This window comes from Neoarius graeffei, chromosome 13, assembly GCF_027579695.1.
Source record: "Neoarius graeffei isolate fNeoGra1 chromosome 13, fNeoGra1.pri, whole genome shotgun sequence".
Lineage (NCBI taxonomy): Eukaryota > Metazoa > Chordata > Actinopteri > Siluriformes > Ariidae > Neoarius > Neoarius graeffei.
Window position 1 is genome coordinate 33,589,174 of NC_083581.1, and position 19,331 is coordinate 33,608,504.

At 40.5% G+C, this 19,331-nt stretch overlaps 1 protein-coding gene across 6 annotated transcripts in view; it reads right to left on the minus strand.

The window, feature by feature from the left end:
* acap3a (ArfGAP with coiled-coil, ankyrin repeat and PH domains 3a) overlaps positions 1–19,331 on the minus strand; it is a 213,213-nt gene that overhangs the window by 109,933 nt on the left and 83,949 nt on the right. For all 6 annotated transcript variants that reach the window (XM_060937600.1, XM_060937602.1, XM_060937603.1 and 3 more), the window contains exon 4: positions 6,941–6,994. In XM_060937600.1, the coding sequence (XP_060793583.1) occupies positions 6,941–6,994 (54 nt within the window). The remainder of the gene's footprint in view (positions 1–6,940; positions 6,995–19,331) is intronic.

Here is a 19,331-nt window from a genome sequence, read left to right on the forward strand (position 1 = left end):
TCTATGCTCGCACCAAAAAGCAGATCGTTAAAAAGGCATGTGTGCGTTCCTGAGTGGCGTAACTGAAGAGCGCTCGGCGTAGCGTCAGGACGTCGCAGGTATGAATCCCGATGTTGCCACAAACTTCCATGGGTGGAGCCAAGACAGGAAAATTGTTCTGCTGTTTGGGTGGGTGTGATACAGGCATACTCTTTCTCCCAATATCCATCACACTGATACTAGCCAGTCATAGGCATCTGTGAGCTCAGGTATGCAGAAGAAGGCAGACAGCACTTTGCATGAGCAGCAGTTTGAAAAGATGAAGAGGTTGGTTTCATGTGCCTTGTAGGGTGTAGCCTTCACTCTCCCCAGTTGATATGGGGATGATCTGTTAGTATTAGTAGCACAAAAGCAAACCTTGGAAACATGAATCGGCTGATTAGCAACAACATCCCCTGCCGACAACGCCGCCATAACTCTGGTAAAATGCGACTGAATTGAAGGAAATCGCAATATGCGTATTACCGACATATAACAAAAAAATCCAGTCAAGTTTGGTGAAATTCCTCCAAAATTGTGATTGGAGTTGATTTCAGAAGGTGAGCACCCTTCCCGGGACGGACAAACGGACATCGCCATGACATAATCCCCCTTCGGGCCTTTCAGCCAGCGGGGGATAATAAAAATTGCAAGGGAAGTTGATTTCAGAAAGCAAGCACACCTTGATGAAAGTGCCAAAGTACAAGTTTGTTAATAATCAAGGGTATAACTCTGGTAAAATTTGCCCAAATTAAACGAAATTTCAATCTGCGTATAACTGTCATATAACAAAGCCTTCTGCCAAGTTTGGTGAAATTCCTCCACAAATTGTGAGAGGAGTTGATTTCAGAAGAACGTACACCCTCGTCAAATTGTCAAAACACAAGTTATTTAATCAAGGGTCAAAACTCTGGGAGAATTTTCACAAACAAAATTAAATCGCAATATACGTATTACCGTCATATAACAAGGCCTTTTGCCAAGCTTCGAGAAAATCGTCCAAAAATTGTGAGAGGAGTTGATTTCAGAAGCAAAGCACACCTTCATGAAATTGTCAAAGTATAATTTTATTAATCAAGTGCTGTAACTCTGGTAAATTGTGACCGAATTGAACGAAACTGCAATACGCATAGTACCGACATAAAGAATCCTGCCAAGTTTTGTGAAATTCCTCCAAAAATTCTTAGAGCAGTTGATTTCAGAAGGTGAGTACCCTTCCCGGGATGGACAGGTGGACGGAAATCGCTACGACATAATCCCCCTTCGGGCCTTTCAGCCAGCAGGGGATAAAAATTTGAAAACTGGATTTATACTCATAATTATGAGTATAAATACGCAGGTGATTAGAGAAAATCACGCACACTGACTGATTGAGAAATCCGAACTATTTTTCGATAATCACCTCAAGCGACTCGGTAAAATAGCGGCCGATCACTTTGTCACTGTAAGTGAGGAAGAATTACAGATTATGAAAGAAAACGCTGTTCCTAAAAGCACTAAAGATGCTCCGAAGTTTGGTCTAAAACTATTCAAAGGTAAGGTGGGATTTTATCGATTTCAAAACAAAGTATTTTATATGAGACGGTATAGATAAGTCACACAAGTCTGCACTGTACCGTTATGACATTTACATGCCGGTGTTGAAGTTTGAAATAAACTATTTTTTTTTAAAGATTTTTTGGGGGGGGGTTTTCACCTTTATTATTGGATAGGACAGTGTAGAGACAGGAAATGAGTGGGAGAGAGAGAGACATGGAGGGATTGGGAAATTACCTCAGGCCAGAATCGAACCCAGGTCCCCGAATTTATGGTATGGCGCCTTATCCACCTGAGCCACAATGCCCCCAAACTACTTTTTTTTTTTTTAAACAATCACCTGCGTATTTATACTAAAACAATTATCGACTTCGTCTCGGTTAGCAATTGTTCACCGATATTCACTTCACCTTTGTCAAATAATTGCTAAGTGTTAATTATAATAAAACACTCGAGCAAAAGTGTTTAAAATGTAATTGCTTTCTGGAAAGCATCATGTTAAAGTGCATATTCTGGGCCAATTTCGTGTTTTTTTTTTATATGAAAGTATGTCCCTTTACACACTCATCCAGAAGGGTAATTTTGCACAAGGCCATCTGTCTACAGCAGAAAAAAATAAAATAACAAAACGCATCTGGAAAAATCCCAAGGGAGTCTGGAGCCAGATTCGTGACGTCACCTGCGGAAGCGCCAGCAGGCTGCACGAGCTCGCACGGTTTCAGTGCACAGCCTGTGTACACCAAGCGCTCCCATTTCTCTCTCATTGTCCGGTCTTTTGGGAAACGATGAGTACTAATCCCATCAAGATTGGTGTTGCTACACCATCCTGCGATACATCTGTTAACCATTTTAATAATTACGCGATAACGTTGAAGAAATTTGCAGAAAACCACCAGGTCGTTTTCTCGTAAACAAACCAGCGCTGACGTAGGATTCAGAGGGAGGCGTCCCGCACGCGACGTCACGAAAATCAACGTTTGCCGGGAAATCCAAATGCCAAGTTTTTTCAGAGGCGGACCAATTCGCCTCAAATGGCTCGATTTCAACTGAATTTTTCTGGTATTGCGCAAAGTAAAAAATTTGCACAAAATGTGACAGATATTTGACCAAAGTTTAATATAAAATAGGAGAATTACATTGATCTCGCTCCTGAATTTACCTGTGATATGCACTTTTAACTGCCTCAGTTAACCGCCTCAATCAAGCCAGTGGATGGTTGATGTGTGGACATCTATCTAGCGGCTATTTCTTTGTCTCCGTCTACAACACTCACCATATTGTGTAAAATGGTGGCAGAAACAAGGTCAAAAGGGGTCGCCGTGCTTCTCCGCGAGTGTTGACCTCAGCCATTAACCTCATTGAGTTTCCAGACATGATCGCTGACCCCCTGTGCAGTCTATAGAACAGCCACAGTGCTAAAAGCTATTGACTCGATTCAAGTGTTTAATGCGAGGCTAAAAGGCCAGATCTTTCTAGAATGTTCTTCTACAGACCGAGCATTGTAACATCTCCTGCCTGGGTGTAAGGCTCACGCTGGGGGCAACTGCTCCTCCCGATCTTCCTGGTTTACAAATCTACAGCGAATTACAGCAGTATCCCAATGCATTCTGGGATGTTTTAGTCGTTCAGGACAAACAACTAGAAAACAGGTTTTCCTGAAGAATTGAGGGACTGATTTTCACCACATCAGTGTTAACGCCAAGCTAAAATATACGGTAAAACATAAATGGTATAGAGTGGATGGACAAGTCGTCATTTTCTTGGAGAATCTTTCCAAAAAATTGCCTCTCTGGTGCGGACAAGGTTTCGTGTGGAAACCAAACCAAAAAAATTAATGGTATGAATGAAATTATTGAGCTGTTTCTCCTGTTTTATTCAATGTTGTCGAAATAACGAGTACAAAAGTCTGTTACGTTTGGTAAGTTCAGGAAATTTGAATGAAAATATGAAAAAATCTTTTGTATACCGTATTACAGTAAAAACTAAAATGTAAACATTATAACAGTAAGATACTGCAAAATGTGACAAAAATATCATGATATTTAGAGATTTCTACCATACATGATCCTGTAGATTTAAGTTATTCCACCAAATCGAGTTGTACATGAGCTGACACCCGATGAGGCGCGTAGCACTGAGTCGGCTATCAGCCGTGTATGACGAGATTGAGTGGAATAACTGTTTTATTCTCTCCACATTCACTAGATTTTGAGAAATGGAGCATTTTTATTTCTATTTTTTGCAAATTTGATAAATAAAAACTTGATACAAAACGTCCAACAAAATCACGTCCGCTTAAAATGTACAGTGGTGCTTGAAAGTTTGTGAACCTTTTAGAATTTTCTATGTTTCTGCATACGGTAAATATGACCTAAAACATCATCAGATTTTCATACAAGTCCTAAAAGTAGATAAAGAGAACCCAGTTAAACAAATGAGACAAAAATATTATACTTGGTCATTTATTTATTGAGGAAAATGATCCAATATTACACATCTGTGAGTGGCAAAAGTATGTGAACCTTTGCTTTCAGTATCTAGTGTGACCCCCTTGTGCAGCAATAACTGCAACTAAACGTTTCCGGTAACTGTTGATCAGTCCTGCACACCGGCTTGGAGGAATTTTAGCCCATTCCTCCGTACAGAACAGCTTCAACTCTGGGATGTTGGTGGGTTTCCTCACATGAACTGCTCGCTTCAGGTCCTTCCACAACATTTCAGTTTCAGTTCTTTATTTTTGCACAATTAAAATTACATAAAAAATAAAGAAAACAATAATATAAAGTGCAGGGAGAGGCAAAAAACCCAAATGGGCTTATTTAAAAGCCTCCACCTATAGTTAAAATTTCATAATTATAAAGAATAGAAAATTAACATACAAATAATATTATAACTACATAAAATAATAAACGAATAATAAAAAAAACATATGTATAACATCAACAACAAGTTATAATGACAAACAAAAATAGCTAAAAATAAATTTAAAAAAATATGAACAATGAAATAAAAATATGTTATCATGTATGAATTAGTGATTGGATTAGTAATTTCGATTGGATTAAGGTCAGGACTTTGACTTGGCCATTCCAGAACATTAACTTTCTTCTTCTTTAAACATTCTTTGGTAGAATGACTTGTGTGCTTAGGGTTGTTGTCTTGCTACATGACCAACCTTCTCTTGAGATTCAGTTCATGGACAGATGTCCTGACATTTTCCTTTAGAATTCGCTGGTATAATTCAGAATTCATTGTTCCATCAACGATGCCAAGCCGTCCTGGCCCAGATACAGCAAAACAGGCCCAAACCATGATACTACCACCACCATGTTTCACAGATGGGATAAGGTTCTTATGCTGGAATGCAGTGTTTTCCTTTCTCCAAACATAACGCTTCTCATTTAAACCAAAAAGTTCTATTTTGGTCTCATCCGTCCACAAAACATTTCTCCAACAGCCTTCTGGCTTGTCCACGTGATCTTTAGCAAACTGGAGATGAGCAGCAATGTTATTTTTGGAGAGCAGCGGCTTTCTCCTTGCAACCCTGCCATGCACGCCATTGTTGTTTAGTGTTCTCCTGATGGTGGACTCATGAACATTAGCCAATGTGAGAGAGGCCTTCAGTTGCTTAGAAGTTACCCTGGGGTCCTTTGTGACCTCGACGACTATTGCACGCCTTGCTCTTGGAGTGATCTTTGTTGGTCGACCACTCCTGGGGAGGGTAACAATGGTCTTGAATGTCCTCCATTTGTACACAATCTGTCTGACTGTGGATTGGTGGAGTCCAAACTCTTTAGAGATGGTTTTGTAACCTTTTCCAGCCTGATGAGCATCAACAACACTTTTTCTGAGCTCCTCAGAAATCTCTTTTGTTCGTGCCATGATGCACTTCCACAAACATGTGTTGTGAAGATCAGACTTTGATAGATCCCTGTTCTTTAAATAAAACAGGGTGCCCACTCACACCTGACTGTCATCCCATTGATTGAAAACACCTGACTCTAATTTCACCTTCAAATTAACTGCTAATCCTAGAGGTTCACATACTTTTGCCACTCACAGATATGTAATATAGGATCAGTTTCCTCAATAAATAAATGACCAAGTATAATATTTTTGTCTCATTTGTTTAACTGGGTTCTCTTTATCTACTTTTAGGACTTGTGTGAAAATCTGATGATGTTTTCGGTCATATTTATGCAGAAATATAGAAAATTCTAAAGGGTTCGCAAACTTTCAAGCACCACTGTAAACAAACCAGCAAAATGACAGGAGCAATTTGTGAAAAATGTGATCATAATAATAATAATAATAATAATTCTTGAAAAATAAAAAAGATACGTTCTTACCATCAAATACTTTATTCCATATTTTGTTGCTTTTTTGGGGGTTTTGTTTTCAAGTAGAGTTTTTATTTCATCCTCGGTTGGTTCAGTAACACGCGCCGCCATTTTCTTCTTCTTTAGGTTTTTTTTTGGCGATTGGCAAACCAATGTAAAGGTGCATTAGCGCCACTGACTGGGCTGGAGTGTGGAACAGGAGATACTGGGGGGGGACTATAATCTCTTTGCTATTTCTGTTTCTTTTAAATACTTGATAAAGTTGATGCGCGCCGCCATTTTGATTTTCTCTACTCACGGTATATGAGCTGATAGCCTAGTAGCAGAGTAGCCAATCAGAGCATGCGATTACTCATATCCAGTGAACGTGGAGAGAATATAATCACGATACATATCGGGTTATAAACAAAATAAAAAAATACTCGTAATTTAATTTCATACCTACTAAAATAACAGATTAAGAGCAGAAAAAATTTGATGTTTTAGATCTGTAAATCTATTAATTTATTTGAATTTTTAGCTTGAAAACAAAAATTCCAAACAAAACCTTAACATCTAATCAGATGTTTTCATTCAGAAGATTGTAACTTTTTATTGTAAAAAAAAGTCTACTATAAAACAGCCATACAGTAATATACTGTACATTTTTTAAAAACTATTTGTGATATTAATATAATATCGCGATAAATTATCTCACCTGTATGCATTTCTGAGATATTGCGTGTGTTATCTGTTTACATTTTCTTCTTTAAAAATTAATTGAATTCCAAACTCGCTGGAAGCAGCCGATTAAAATTTCGTACGTTAATCTGTAAAATGGGTAAATGTTATTATTTACATTATTTATGTTACAAAATTGTTCTTTTCGCCTTTTCAGCGCTAAGTAATGTGTATTTGTTATTGCTGTGCAGAAGTTGACGGCAGTGAACCTCGTTCTCAGTAATGGACTGTAAAGTCGGGACGCAGTGATATGATGAGGTCAGTCTCGGAGGTCCAGTCTCTTTGTCCTAACAGTGACGTGTACGGAGGAAACGAGCGAGACGTACCATGTGGTAGTTCACGATCTCCTGCAGACTCTCACCACACTTCTCCAGACATTCCTGTAACAAACAGAAAGAACGGAGAGCACGGTCACCATCCAAAATACAGGAAAAAAGAAAAGCAGGACATCTGTAATAAACTGATTTGTGATGTATTAAGCCTAGGTCACAACCAGACGTACGATTTTTTGGCCGTGCGATTTTTGGCGTTTCCCAAATCGTTGCGTTTTTTTTGTTCGTGGAGAAAGACGCACGTTGGCCGCAAGTTGGTCTTGCAACCTGAAAAAAACGTAAGCGCCCGTAGAGTTTGTTTGACATGACAAAGAACCTCTGCGGCCAGTCTACGGCTCGAAAATCAGCACGTCACACGCGCGCCCTCCGTGCATTTTTTGCACGTAAACCGGCCGTAGGAGCACGTACGGCCGGTTGTGACCGAGGCTTTACGAATAAGCTTGGTTTAGATGTATAAATTATCACAGAATGACATGATACTGCAAATTTTTTAAAGCTAAAGAACCTTCATGCTAACCTAGCTAGCAATCTAATTTAGATAATATTACAGTAGTACCGAACAAAATAGTCACTGTTATTGTATAGTTTGTTATTCTAAAAGTGAAATATTTTCCCAAAGCATTTATTCCTCTTATAATCACAGCATCACATTACAGACGTTTAGCAGACGCTCTTATCCAGAGCGACGTACAAAACACCCGCAACAGCCTGGGGAGCAGTTGGGGGATTAGGTGTCTTGCTCAAGGGCACTTCAGCCATTCCTGCTGGTCCAGGGAATCAAAATGACGACCTTTTGGTCCCAAAGATGCTTTTCTAACCATTAGGCTTCCCCATAATGAAACTTACAGCAACTTACCATCTTGTAATTTTTATTAATTAAACAATGACATCATCCTTTCTGTTTTTACACTGCCTTACAAAAAAAAAAAAGTCACGCACTCTAATATTTCATTGGACCACCTTTAAGGCCCCGTCACACTTATTCGGAATTAGCAGGAATCAAGCAGAACCAGCCGGAATGAAACATTTTTCAAAATTCGTGCCATATTTGGGTGGGAATTTCAAACTGACCAACATTCTTACAGCTTTGTAAGAATGCCGTTCGAATACTTAGGCTACATCCACACGACAACGGCAACGAGATGTTATTTAAAAATATATCGCGTCCAAATGGGCAACGATCAGTAAAATATCAGGTCCATATGGCAACGCAACGCTTGCTGAAAACGATGCAATACACATGCCACACCTCTAGGGGCGCTGTAAGACGGTCCCTTCGGAGACACCAGAACAATAGAAGAAGTAAGGACGCATGCGCATAAACTATTATGCGCGAGACTTCATATTAGCCACAAAGTCAGGAAAATCTGTTCGTAAAATTACGTTATAATGACCAAATACAATGAAAAGTATTTTTCCAGTCTCACCTGTGAAAGGTAATCCCATGTGATCTCGTTTGGACGGCAAACCTGTTGGTACAGTTAAACGCAGCTAATCTTTATTCTCCGCTTTGACCTATCCAATATGGCGGCGAGGATGACGTATGATTCTACGCGGAAGGCGGCGTCTTTAATGGTCCGGAATAAATTGAATGCTACACGTTGATGGATTAATTTGCTCTTCTACACCCTTTTTGAGGAATGTATTGTAGGACTTAAACCAACATCTGAAGAGGTGAGATCGCTCCTTTTTTTCCCTATTTTTGCTGGTGGGATTGACTCTGCCCTAAGGGCTATTCTCTCTCTCTCTCTCTCACTTTGCACCATTACACAATAAATATTCACAGTGAAAATATTTTGTAAGCGCGTTTCATGAACCAAGTTATAGGATTTGTTGACAACTCGCATCGAGTTCGTTACACTTCTACCCGGCGTGAAGCATTCACAGTCATGTGGTTGTGACGTCATCGTAAACAAATCCGTTCTACTCATCCAGACGACTTCACAACGGCAACGTTGCCAGATCTTTCCACTCTGGAACCCGTTCTCAAAAAGATTGCGTTCTGGGCACCCAAAACGCCGGTGCCGTGTGGACGCCAGGCCTAAACGATAAGCAATTGTATCGGAGTCACCTGAATCCGTTGCCGTGTGGACAGGGCCTTAGAATGCGCTTCGAACCCGCCTCGAATGATTCTTGCACATTCCGGGTGTATTAGCTTTCGAATGCAGTTCAGATGTAGTTGGAACACAGCAGGAATACCTAGAATGCTGTTAGAATGCAGTAAGAATATTAAGAATGCACTTCGAATGCCGTACGAGTGCGGCTCGATTGCTGCCTGAATACCACCCGAAGTCTGGTCGGAAGGCGCCTCGAATGCATACCTGCCAACCTTGAAAAAATTTTATGAGTACAATTTTACAATTTCATGAGTACCCCCCCGCGTCAACCTCACCCCAACCCCCACAGACCACAACCAGCAGACCAAAAACACACTTTCAATCCAGTTTTATTGATTGACCTTGGGAACATAGTCCAGTTTTGTAAAACATTCCTATCGATAGACTTTGGGAAACTGTTATTGATGGCTCTTGGGAACTTCCTTCCGTTTTGAAAAGCACAACAAACATTAAATACACGTGCAAATGAAATGAAATGAAACCAGAGCCACTCTTTCAAAATAAATAACAACACATTAAATTAATACAGTATGTAAAAAAGGCACTTTCAACACAAAACATGGTATGCACAAATTTCCCATACAATAGGTTTAGACTTTTGCATTTTTTAACATGTTGGAAGTATATTGCATTATACAGTAAAATATTGCATTATACCGTACACTGCAGTATTTTGTAGTATGCCTTTTTCATGTGCAAACTATTGCATTTGCATTCGAAATATTGCATTTACTGCAGTAATACTGTATAAAAAAAGCATCTGATACTGCAGGACCACGCAGGTTTTTTCATAAGAGGGATGACCAATTTTCGACTTCACATCATCTACAAACATTCTAGGCTACCATTGACAGAAGTTACCGACTGCCCTTAAGATATACAACACGCTACATTTTGTTGAGCACATCAATAAAGTGGTACTTATCATAATGATTCAATGAGAGCGCGAGAGGAATTGTAATCAGGTTTCGTTGGTTACCGCATCGAATATGCAACCTCGAGTGACTGCTTCCAAGTTAAATGAAGAACTAGCCTGTACTGTTGGTGTTCTAAATGCACAAAATAACGGCTAGGAAGCTCGAGTACACGTGAAACACAACCGTTTCTGTTACAAATATAAAAACGACGTTTCAATCCCCGACTCGCTCTAGCCACCTGGCTGCACCGCTGCACTCAAGTCAGAGACGCGAAGGAAGAAGGGGAGGGGCTGAAGAGGGCAGAGCCACACGCTCTGGAAGAGGGGTGGGGGGATTGGGCAAAGCGTTCCATTCTGGCTTTGAGTTTTCTCACAGATCAGCGGTATCAACTTCAGCGAGAACTTGACTGAAATGCGAGTTCGGACGATATGCGTACTTTTTAATGTGAAAACGTACAGTCGTACAATGAGGTAAAAATTCGTAACGGCTACGCAAGATGCGTACAGGTTGGCAGCAATGTTCCCTCTAATTTTTCATGTGCCTGAGCATATGTGCCAAGTCCCTGAGCACCTGCCTTGTACCATTGTAAGCAACTTCAGACATACACGCGGGCCAACTGTATAATAACCTTACCATACCGTATCTGTACAGCAGGGCCGGCCCAAGCCTTTAAGGGGCCCTAAGCAGAATTTGATTTGGGGGCCCCCCACACCACCAAAACTACACTGGGGCACTTTCACACCAAAGGTTGCCTTTTTCAAGTTTAGCTTCTAGGGTCATAAAAGTAAACTAAATGTGACATAATGTATCACTTTTGTTCACTGTTTTTGTCTGAGGGTCGGAAAGAAGCTACACAGTCAGTGGTTCTTCCATCCTATCATTATTGTGGAAATATTAGCCATTTTTAACATGTTTTTGACAGAATCTGCAGTCCCAAATTAAATTTTAAAATATTGCATTGAGTATTAAATCATTTCTGTCCCATGCATGGCTGAGCACGCTGCTTCCTTATATAGGGGGTGAGTCAAGAAACGTCCATTCCAAATTTCATGAAAATCAGTAAATTCGTTTGGCCGCTATGGTGATTTAACTGAATCATGGCATTCCATGTTAAAACAAATAAAGCGATTGTCCTTTCCTGAACAACATGAGTAACTGATAATGTGTTGTGCATTATCAGTCTAGAATAACGTTTAAGAAATTGTTTTTCATCACTGTTTTCACCTCATTTTCAATTTGAACTGTTATTAAGCAGGTAGTGAGTTTTTCAGCTGTTCGAAATCCTGATGTAGAATCTGCGTTAAAAATCTGTCCTCTCCAGAACTTAGGATCATCTGTAAAACTTACCTCAGTTTTATGGAGAAATATTCTTACTGGATTAATTAGGGCCCAACAATATAAAACCAATGAGAAACTATCGCATTCAAATGCATGGTTGAGATACATTTACATAAAAATGTTGTTAAAGGGGATGTCCTCTCCAGAACAGGATATTTAATATCATAATGGGCATATTTTGTACTGCGTTACACAATGCACTTCATGCACCAAACAACTCAAACAACTTATTTGATAAAAAGTGAAGTTTTTGTAGCATTAGGCCTTCTTGACAGGTTTTTCTACTGATGTGTAGGAAAGAGAGAATAGACAGATGAGGAACTTCTGAGATTAATTAATAATTTAATTAATTAATAATTTGGATGTAAATGTGCCCAGGTTACAATATTGGTTAATTTTCTGAGAAAATTAAGCGTTAAAGAAAAATGGGCAATTCCATGTAAATGTCAACCTCACCATGCAAAAATAAAGCAACATGTAATACATCAAAACTACTCCCAGAGATATCACCTAGGCCTGTATTTTACAGATGTGAATAAGTTGAACCAATTTGTCACAAGAATTGTTCCCTTCGCCTTAATATGTCAGTCTTTCTTTCTTATAATGTAAAACCCAAGCTAAAATCAACTTTGATCATGTACAATTCTATATTATTGCCACAAGCCACAGAAATGTATGCTAAAATCCACAAAACAGCAAAACAATAGCCATCCTAAATATTATTTAAGAACTTTGATAGTTTTAGCTGATATTTAGAGAGTTTTTCAAAGGGTTATGGTGGTTAAATTGCTGATTTTCTAAACATATGCCATGTCTATTTCAGACGCGTCACATCCATAACGGAATTTCGTCACATCCATAACGCTGACTTTTCCTTCCGAAACTCTGCATGAAATACAAAATATTTTAAACAAAGATTTTTTAATATTCACCTTGGACCCCTCTATCAAATGGATATCTCCATTTCAACATTAGGTTTACAGTTTCACAGAGTTTGATAAAAATGTACAGTCACCCAAGAAAAGTGATACTTTTTCTGTCACATCCATAACGCATCTTTTATTGGCATTTTCTGGCATGCCCTAGATGTACTATGGGAATTGTTCTTGTTCTATCACTTCTCCAGTATGGTACAGCCTTAAAATATGCAACACCTGTTTAAATACTGGGAGACAATAAAACATGCACTGGGTCATTTGTTGCCATTTTGAATTCAAGTGTCACGTCCATAACGCTGGAATTGCTCAAATGTCCTCTCCTGAACAAATGCCCAAGACTCCCAACACTATTAATTCTCTCTCACTGACTAGATGTTAAATGTTTGCTCTCATCAAATGCATAGTTTAACATATGAAATTTGTGGCTCCAGGTGTTTTGGATGTAAATTGCTAACTTATATGTTAAGTACTTTTAGGATAATAAGGATAAATAAACCATTATTGTAAAGGTCCAAGAAATAATATAATGGTCCAAGAAACTGTGCAAAAGGTTCTATTTTCAATCAGAAAACATATTCAAAATTGTTGCCATAGTTTTCCTGAGTAATTTTTCATTTGAAAAGTGATGTTAAACATTGTCTTCTCCTGAACAGAAATATGGATTTTGTGACCTGATTTGATTTGCGCGGTGACCGGAAAGTAGATACAGTATGAAGTTGAAATTTTCTAGTCACCTACCAGATTGGTGTATCTTTCTAAAAAGGCATTTTAGCTGATTTCCTGGACCTATTTCTCATTTCTAGCTCTATTGATATGTGAAGTGACTCCTAAAATAGACTGAAAAAATTCACCAAAAACTAGATTTTCCAAAATATGTCCACCATTGATGGATATTTTGGTGTCTCTTTGTTCCACTAAGAGCAACTCCAGCATTATGGACGTGACACTTGAACTCAAAATGGCAACAAATGACCCAGTGCATGTTTTATTGTCTCCCAGTATTTAAACAGGTGTTGCATATTTTAAGGCTGTACCATACTGGAGAAGTGATAGAACAAGAACAATTCCCATAGTACATCTAGGGCATGCCAGAAAATGCCAATAAAAGATGCGTTATGGATGTGACAGAAAAAGTATCACTTTTCTTGGGTGACTGTACATTTTTATCAAACTCTGTGAAATTGTAAACCTAATGTCGAAATGGAGATATCCATTTGATAGAGGGGTCCAAGGTGAATATTAAAAAATCTTTGTTTAAAATATTTTGTATTTCATGCAGAGTTTCGGAAGGAAAAGTCAGCGTTATGGATGTGACGAAATTCCATTATGGATGTGACGCGCGGTCTGAAATAGACATGGCATGTTTAGAAAATCAGCAATTTAACCACCATAACTCTTTGAAAAACTCTCTAAATATCAGCTAAAACTATCAAAGTTCTTAAATAATATTTAGGATGGCTATTGTTTTGCTGTTTTGTGGATTTTAGCATACATTTCTGTGGCTTGTGGCAATAATATAGAATTGTACATGATCAAAGTTGATTTTAGCTTGGGTTGACAGTGACATATTAAGTTGGTTACAAATTGGTTCAACTTATTCACATCTGTAAAATACAGGTCTAGGTGAGATCTCTGGGAGTGGTTTTGATGTATTACATGTTGCTTTATTTTTGCATGGTGAGGTTGACATTTACATGGAATTGCCCTTAACATCTCTGCAATAATTAGGTGGAATGTAGGGGACCCAATCCACCAATTAGGCTTAAATCTGAATGATAATGTAAAAAAATCCAAATTTGTGAATTTTACCTTCCTGCTATGTTAAAACTAATAAATTTTGGAATTTGAAATGACTTGTAGCCTTGATACTTGAGGTACATGTTACCCAATATGTATTCTATGGAATTCAGGATGGATTTTTGCATCACATTGAAGTTCATTTTCAACTGTTTTTGGGACTTTTAAGGCAACCTTTGGTGTGAAAGTGCCCACTGCTAGCTGCCTTATTATTTCTTAGGCTGCACAGTTAGTCTAGCCACCCACCATAATCTGCGTTTTTAGTTGGTTTACATTATACTGCAACTTGTGGCTATTGCAATATAAAATATTCAGAGTGATGTGCGGCATATTTGTAAGTAAAACAACAAATCAGTAGACAAGACACTGTACATGTTAACTTGTGTCTTGTCTACTGATTTGTTGTTTTACTTACAAATATGCCACACATCACTCTGAATATTTTATATTGCAATAGCCACAAGTTGCAGTATAATGTAAACCAACTAAAACTTAGCATTATGTTAGATGTAGGCCGAATCCCATTTCACCCCTTGGACCAACCCCTTAGCCCTTCCCCTCCATTTTGCGCGTTCACGTGAAGGGGTAGGGGTATCCCAATCCCAGTTAACGCGGAGGGGTAGGGGTAGGGGAAGGGCTTCTGTACCCCTCCAAACGGAGATTTTCCTGGAGCTGACTCCGAACGAAGGGGTTTGAGTGACTTCCTACAATGCCATGCGGATTTCAGCGAGATTTCATGCGGATTTCAGAAAGATGGCGGTTCCCGCGGCGAAAGATTGTCATAAATGTATTTTCTCCATTATTTACGTGTTTTAAGTTGTTATCCAGAGGAAACACGCCGCTTGATTCGCTTTCGAGCTGAGAATGAGCAGCGATTTCTGAAATCCAAGCTGCTGCTAAAAAGCTTTGGGAGTGAGTATTGTTTTCGGTTGCTTTACTGCGTACGTTTTGTTCTGTTATTCTCGCTTTTATTGTTTACATGAGTGTTCTGACACCTCATTCTGTCGGATGTGGTGCACGAAGCGCCAAAGATATCCCATTCAGTGGTGTTAGTTAACAAATCACACCCTGCCAGCAGAGATTTCTGCCTCTGGCTCTGACTGTAGCGGCTGGTCGCAGCCAATGACGCATCTGGTCGCGTTTTGCTAACGTAAACGCTGACGGAGGTACGCGATGACGTATGCGATCGTTGAAGGGCTATCCCAATACGTAAGGGTTGAATTTCAAGCCCTATCCCTTGTAGCTCAGTTTCAAGGGGAAGGGCCAAGGGGAAGGCGGAGGGGTAGGGGTAGAAATTAGAATTGGGATTGGGCCTAAGACCCCGTCCACACGTAGCCAGGTATCTGCTAAATCGAAGATATTTTTCTACGTTTTGGCCTGTCATCCACATGAAAACACATCAAAAACGAATATTTAAAAAAACTCCGGGCAAAGTGAAGATTTTTGAAAACTCCGTGTATGCCTTTTCGTGTAGACAGAGATAACCGGAGGTTTGCGTATGTCACAATCTGCGCCAAAAAAAAATGACAACAAATCTGCCCTGACGTCAAACGTGCGACCTTTGTTTACTGCAGAAGCCAGATTAAGCATGGACTTAAGCTAGCCGCACACTACGGCGATCCACGCGGTACCGAACCGACCCATTTCAGAGCCGACTCCCGACAGGGCACGCACATATCCCCCGACTGTTGACGAGTGCAGTCGCGATTGAAGCGACACGTGACAACTTAATAGCTTTGTGATTGGCTATTGGATATAGTTACTGTTAAATCCAACACTTGAAGATGCTACAGGCTGAATTACAAATGACACAACATGGAATATGTAGCGCACTATCTAGGCTGCATGAGCTATTATTCCCAACCTTAAATAGTGCACTTATATAGGGGAGTTAAAGCGATTTGGAATTCAGCCACACAACTTGAGCAGAGTGGCTTTCCAGCCCACTGTGTCTATGGATAAAGCTTCAGTCTATGGAATTACAGTATATACCTGCATTAGGTGCTACCAACACGTATTTCTCGCGCTAGAAATTGTGTTTAATGATGTCACGTGTTATATGCGAAAGATATGATTGGCTATTGCTAGCGACTCTCGCCGATCAGTCTGGCTCCCGATTAGTTTTTCGAATCAGCTGTGAGATGAGTCGGTACCATCGAAAACTAGTCTTTACGCCTGACTCGCGACTTCAGTTGGCTCGGTACGCTGAGAATCGGCGTAGTGTGCGGCTAGCTAAAGAGTAATGGATCGGAGTAGTGCCTTGAAAGCGTTAATTATTGTGCAGGTGCTATTTACATGTTTAATTTTAGAAGCCCAACTACTGCTCCAAGAGCACAGGCGATGTGATTAGGGGGGAGGATTTGGGGAAATAGCCATCTACAGGTTTGGAATGCTTATGAATGTGATTGAAAACGCAGATGTTCGGTTATGTGTGGAAGGGATTTTTTTTCGAAGACGAGGTGGTGTGGATAAAACATTTTTATAAACGGAGGGGGGGGGAAATGTTCGGTTTTAAAAATACCCGGCTACGTGTGTACATGGCATAAGTAGTAAAGATTGAATGCACGCCGTTAATCTGCACAGCTGATGTAGGACAAAAACCTGTTCAAATGCCAAGAAATGACGTTTTGTGCTCTGCGCATGCGCAGTGGGGCTTTGTAGGACGCTTTGACGTGTAGGACAGTTTATCAGAAACCCTGCCGTGCTGTACAGTACCATGCAGCAAACCCGTTACCCATCACTTCTGTGTGTTGAGGCAAATATCACTCCAATAGCAATAATACCTTCCTATTTTACTACCTTACTTTGGCTTCGCAGCACGTCTTGCAGAGCAGCCCTTTCTCACTCGAAAACATGTCCCCAAGTTTTACATCCTGTCCGTCCGTGCGCGCATACTCCGACAGCCAGTCCAGTTTAAAAGCTTCACATTTCTTTTTTATTCTCGCTTGATGCGTGGACGTACCCGGTCGTTTCGCCATTGCTGCATTTACCTCAGCTTCACACTCCGAGCTCAAACAGCAAGCACTAGCAACAGAATCATAACATGATGGCACGTAACAGTTCCGGTGGACGTGCCATACGTAAGCTACAACGTCACATAAACATTTCATTTTACTAATAGTAATAACACAAAAAATAATGAAAAATATTTTTATTGTGTATTATTGTCTATAATTGTGTCTGGCCATCAGTTTTTTTTAATATTGACTCTAAAAAAAAAAAAATTAGGAGTGCCAGGAAAGCAGGTGAAGCTAACAAGCTAACCCATTCAGAATTCTCTGCGCTGGCACTGGGTTGCTCTGCGCGGAGAGCGTGGGAGCACTGCGCGATTGCGCAGGCGCGAGGGAACAGGTTGGCAGGTATGCGAATGCTGGACGAATTCACCTCAAATGCAGTCAGAACGCTCCCGGAATCGCCGCCGAATATGTTTCGAACGTCTAAGAATTCAAAGAGAATGCAGCTCGAATACTTAGAATGCACTTCGAATATCCCGGAATATACGAAGAATTTTCATTCCGACGGCATTCCGGCTCATCCGAGGCTCATTCAGGACATTCTGGCAGGATTTGAAGTGGCTTGCCGTTTCGATTTTTTCCCTCGAACGCGATCAGAATGTTTCGAATGCTGTTAGAATGCAGTTCGAATACACTTCGAATGCCGTTCGATATTTCTCCCCTTCGAATGCACCTCGAATGTTTTGAGCTTGAGCAAAACATTCGGGCCGGCCACAGGAATGGGCCCGAATGTTTGGAACGCACTCAGAATTAGGGGTCGACCGATCATCGGCCTGGCTGATATATCGGGCCGATATTCTGCATTTTTAGGGTTATCGGTATCGGCCATAATTTCCACCGATATGCCGATAACATGCCTTTTTGCAGCCATTTCGTTCCTAACGCGACTGTCACTGCACGTCCTTTCCTGCACTCGCCTCTCTGAGTTCAAGAACACGGTCCCGCCCACCACAACATCTGATTTGTTTGGCACAAGATATATAGCCAATCAACACGCGTAGCTAACCGCTGTGAACTGTTTCAAGCCGCCCCCTCACTCCGACTTCCGTTCTCTGAACAGACTCTTGCGCTACGTTCACACTGCAAGGCTTAATGCTCAATTCCGATTTTTTTGTGAGGTCGTTCACATTAACAAATATATGCGACTTGTATGTGATCCTCAGTATGAACGAAAAGCGACCTAAAAGTGTTCCGCATGCGCATTGCAGGATACGACGACGTCACACGCAGTGAGCATGGCCAGTGTTTACGGAAGTAAAACCGCCCGGTTGCGGTATGACCCATCCAATCTAGCTTGAATAGCTGCATCCCCCCAAATGGAAATCAGCTCCCTAACCTCTGCGTCCTTCCATTGAGAAGATTCAGAACCTTCACAGCCCGAAGCGTCCCTCGCATTGATGTCATGCGCAGGGGCGCAGATACGTTTTTTGAACTGGGGGGGACAAAAAACTGGGGGGGACAAAGCTGCCAGCAAACCAACCCCAACCCCGATATGCCTGTCAAACTTGTTGTGGGTTACTATAGCAACCAAGTTCGAGCTCGCAGTCTGCGCAGCTCAACCAACCGAATATCAGTCTTTGTTTTGTTTTATGTGAGTTGTTGCAACTATGTATACACTGCTGTGCACCTCAATAAACCGAATGGTAATTAGTCTTTTGATTTTTCCGTGAGGTTTGCCTTATGCAAAGTAGGGGGGACCGAACGAAGTGAATTTAAATCTGGGTGGGACAAATCCCACCCGTCCCACCCTCTATCTGCGCCCGTGATTATGCGCCATGTTGTTGTAACTTTTTTTGAGAGACCCGCCGCCTACTTCAGCGCAGAATAGTGACGTTTGTGGCTTGTTGATGACGTGCAAGTCGGATGAATGCGACCTGGCGGTTCAGACTGAAGTCGCATATGAAAAGAGCGGATAGGAATCGGAATTAGGACCACATATCCAAACGGCCTGGGTCGGATTTGAAAAAATCGGATCTGTGTCGTTCATATTGTCAATAAAAGATCGGATACAGGTCACATATGGGCGAAAAGATCGGATTTGAGTCACTTCAGCCTGCAGTGTGAACGTAGCCTTAAAGGAGCAGCCGCTCCTTTTAACATGCAGAGCAACTGTGCTTCCTTCACTACAATAGAATCCTCCTAAATTGGGAATATTAGGCTTGGGCATTAAAAGCATTAGAATGTAGACGGTTACTTGTTAAGTTGTTACATAATAGGGAGTGATAGCCGACTTTATGTTTGATTTTACTTTTTAAAAAATGCTG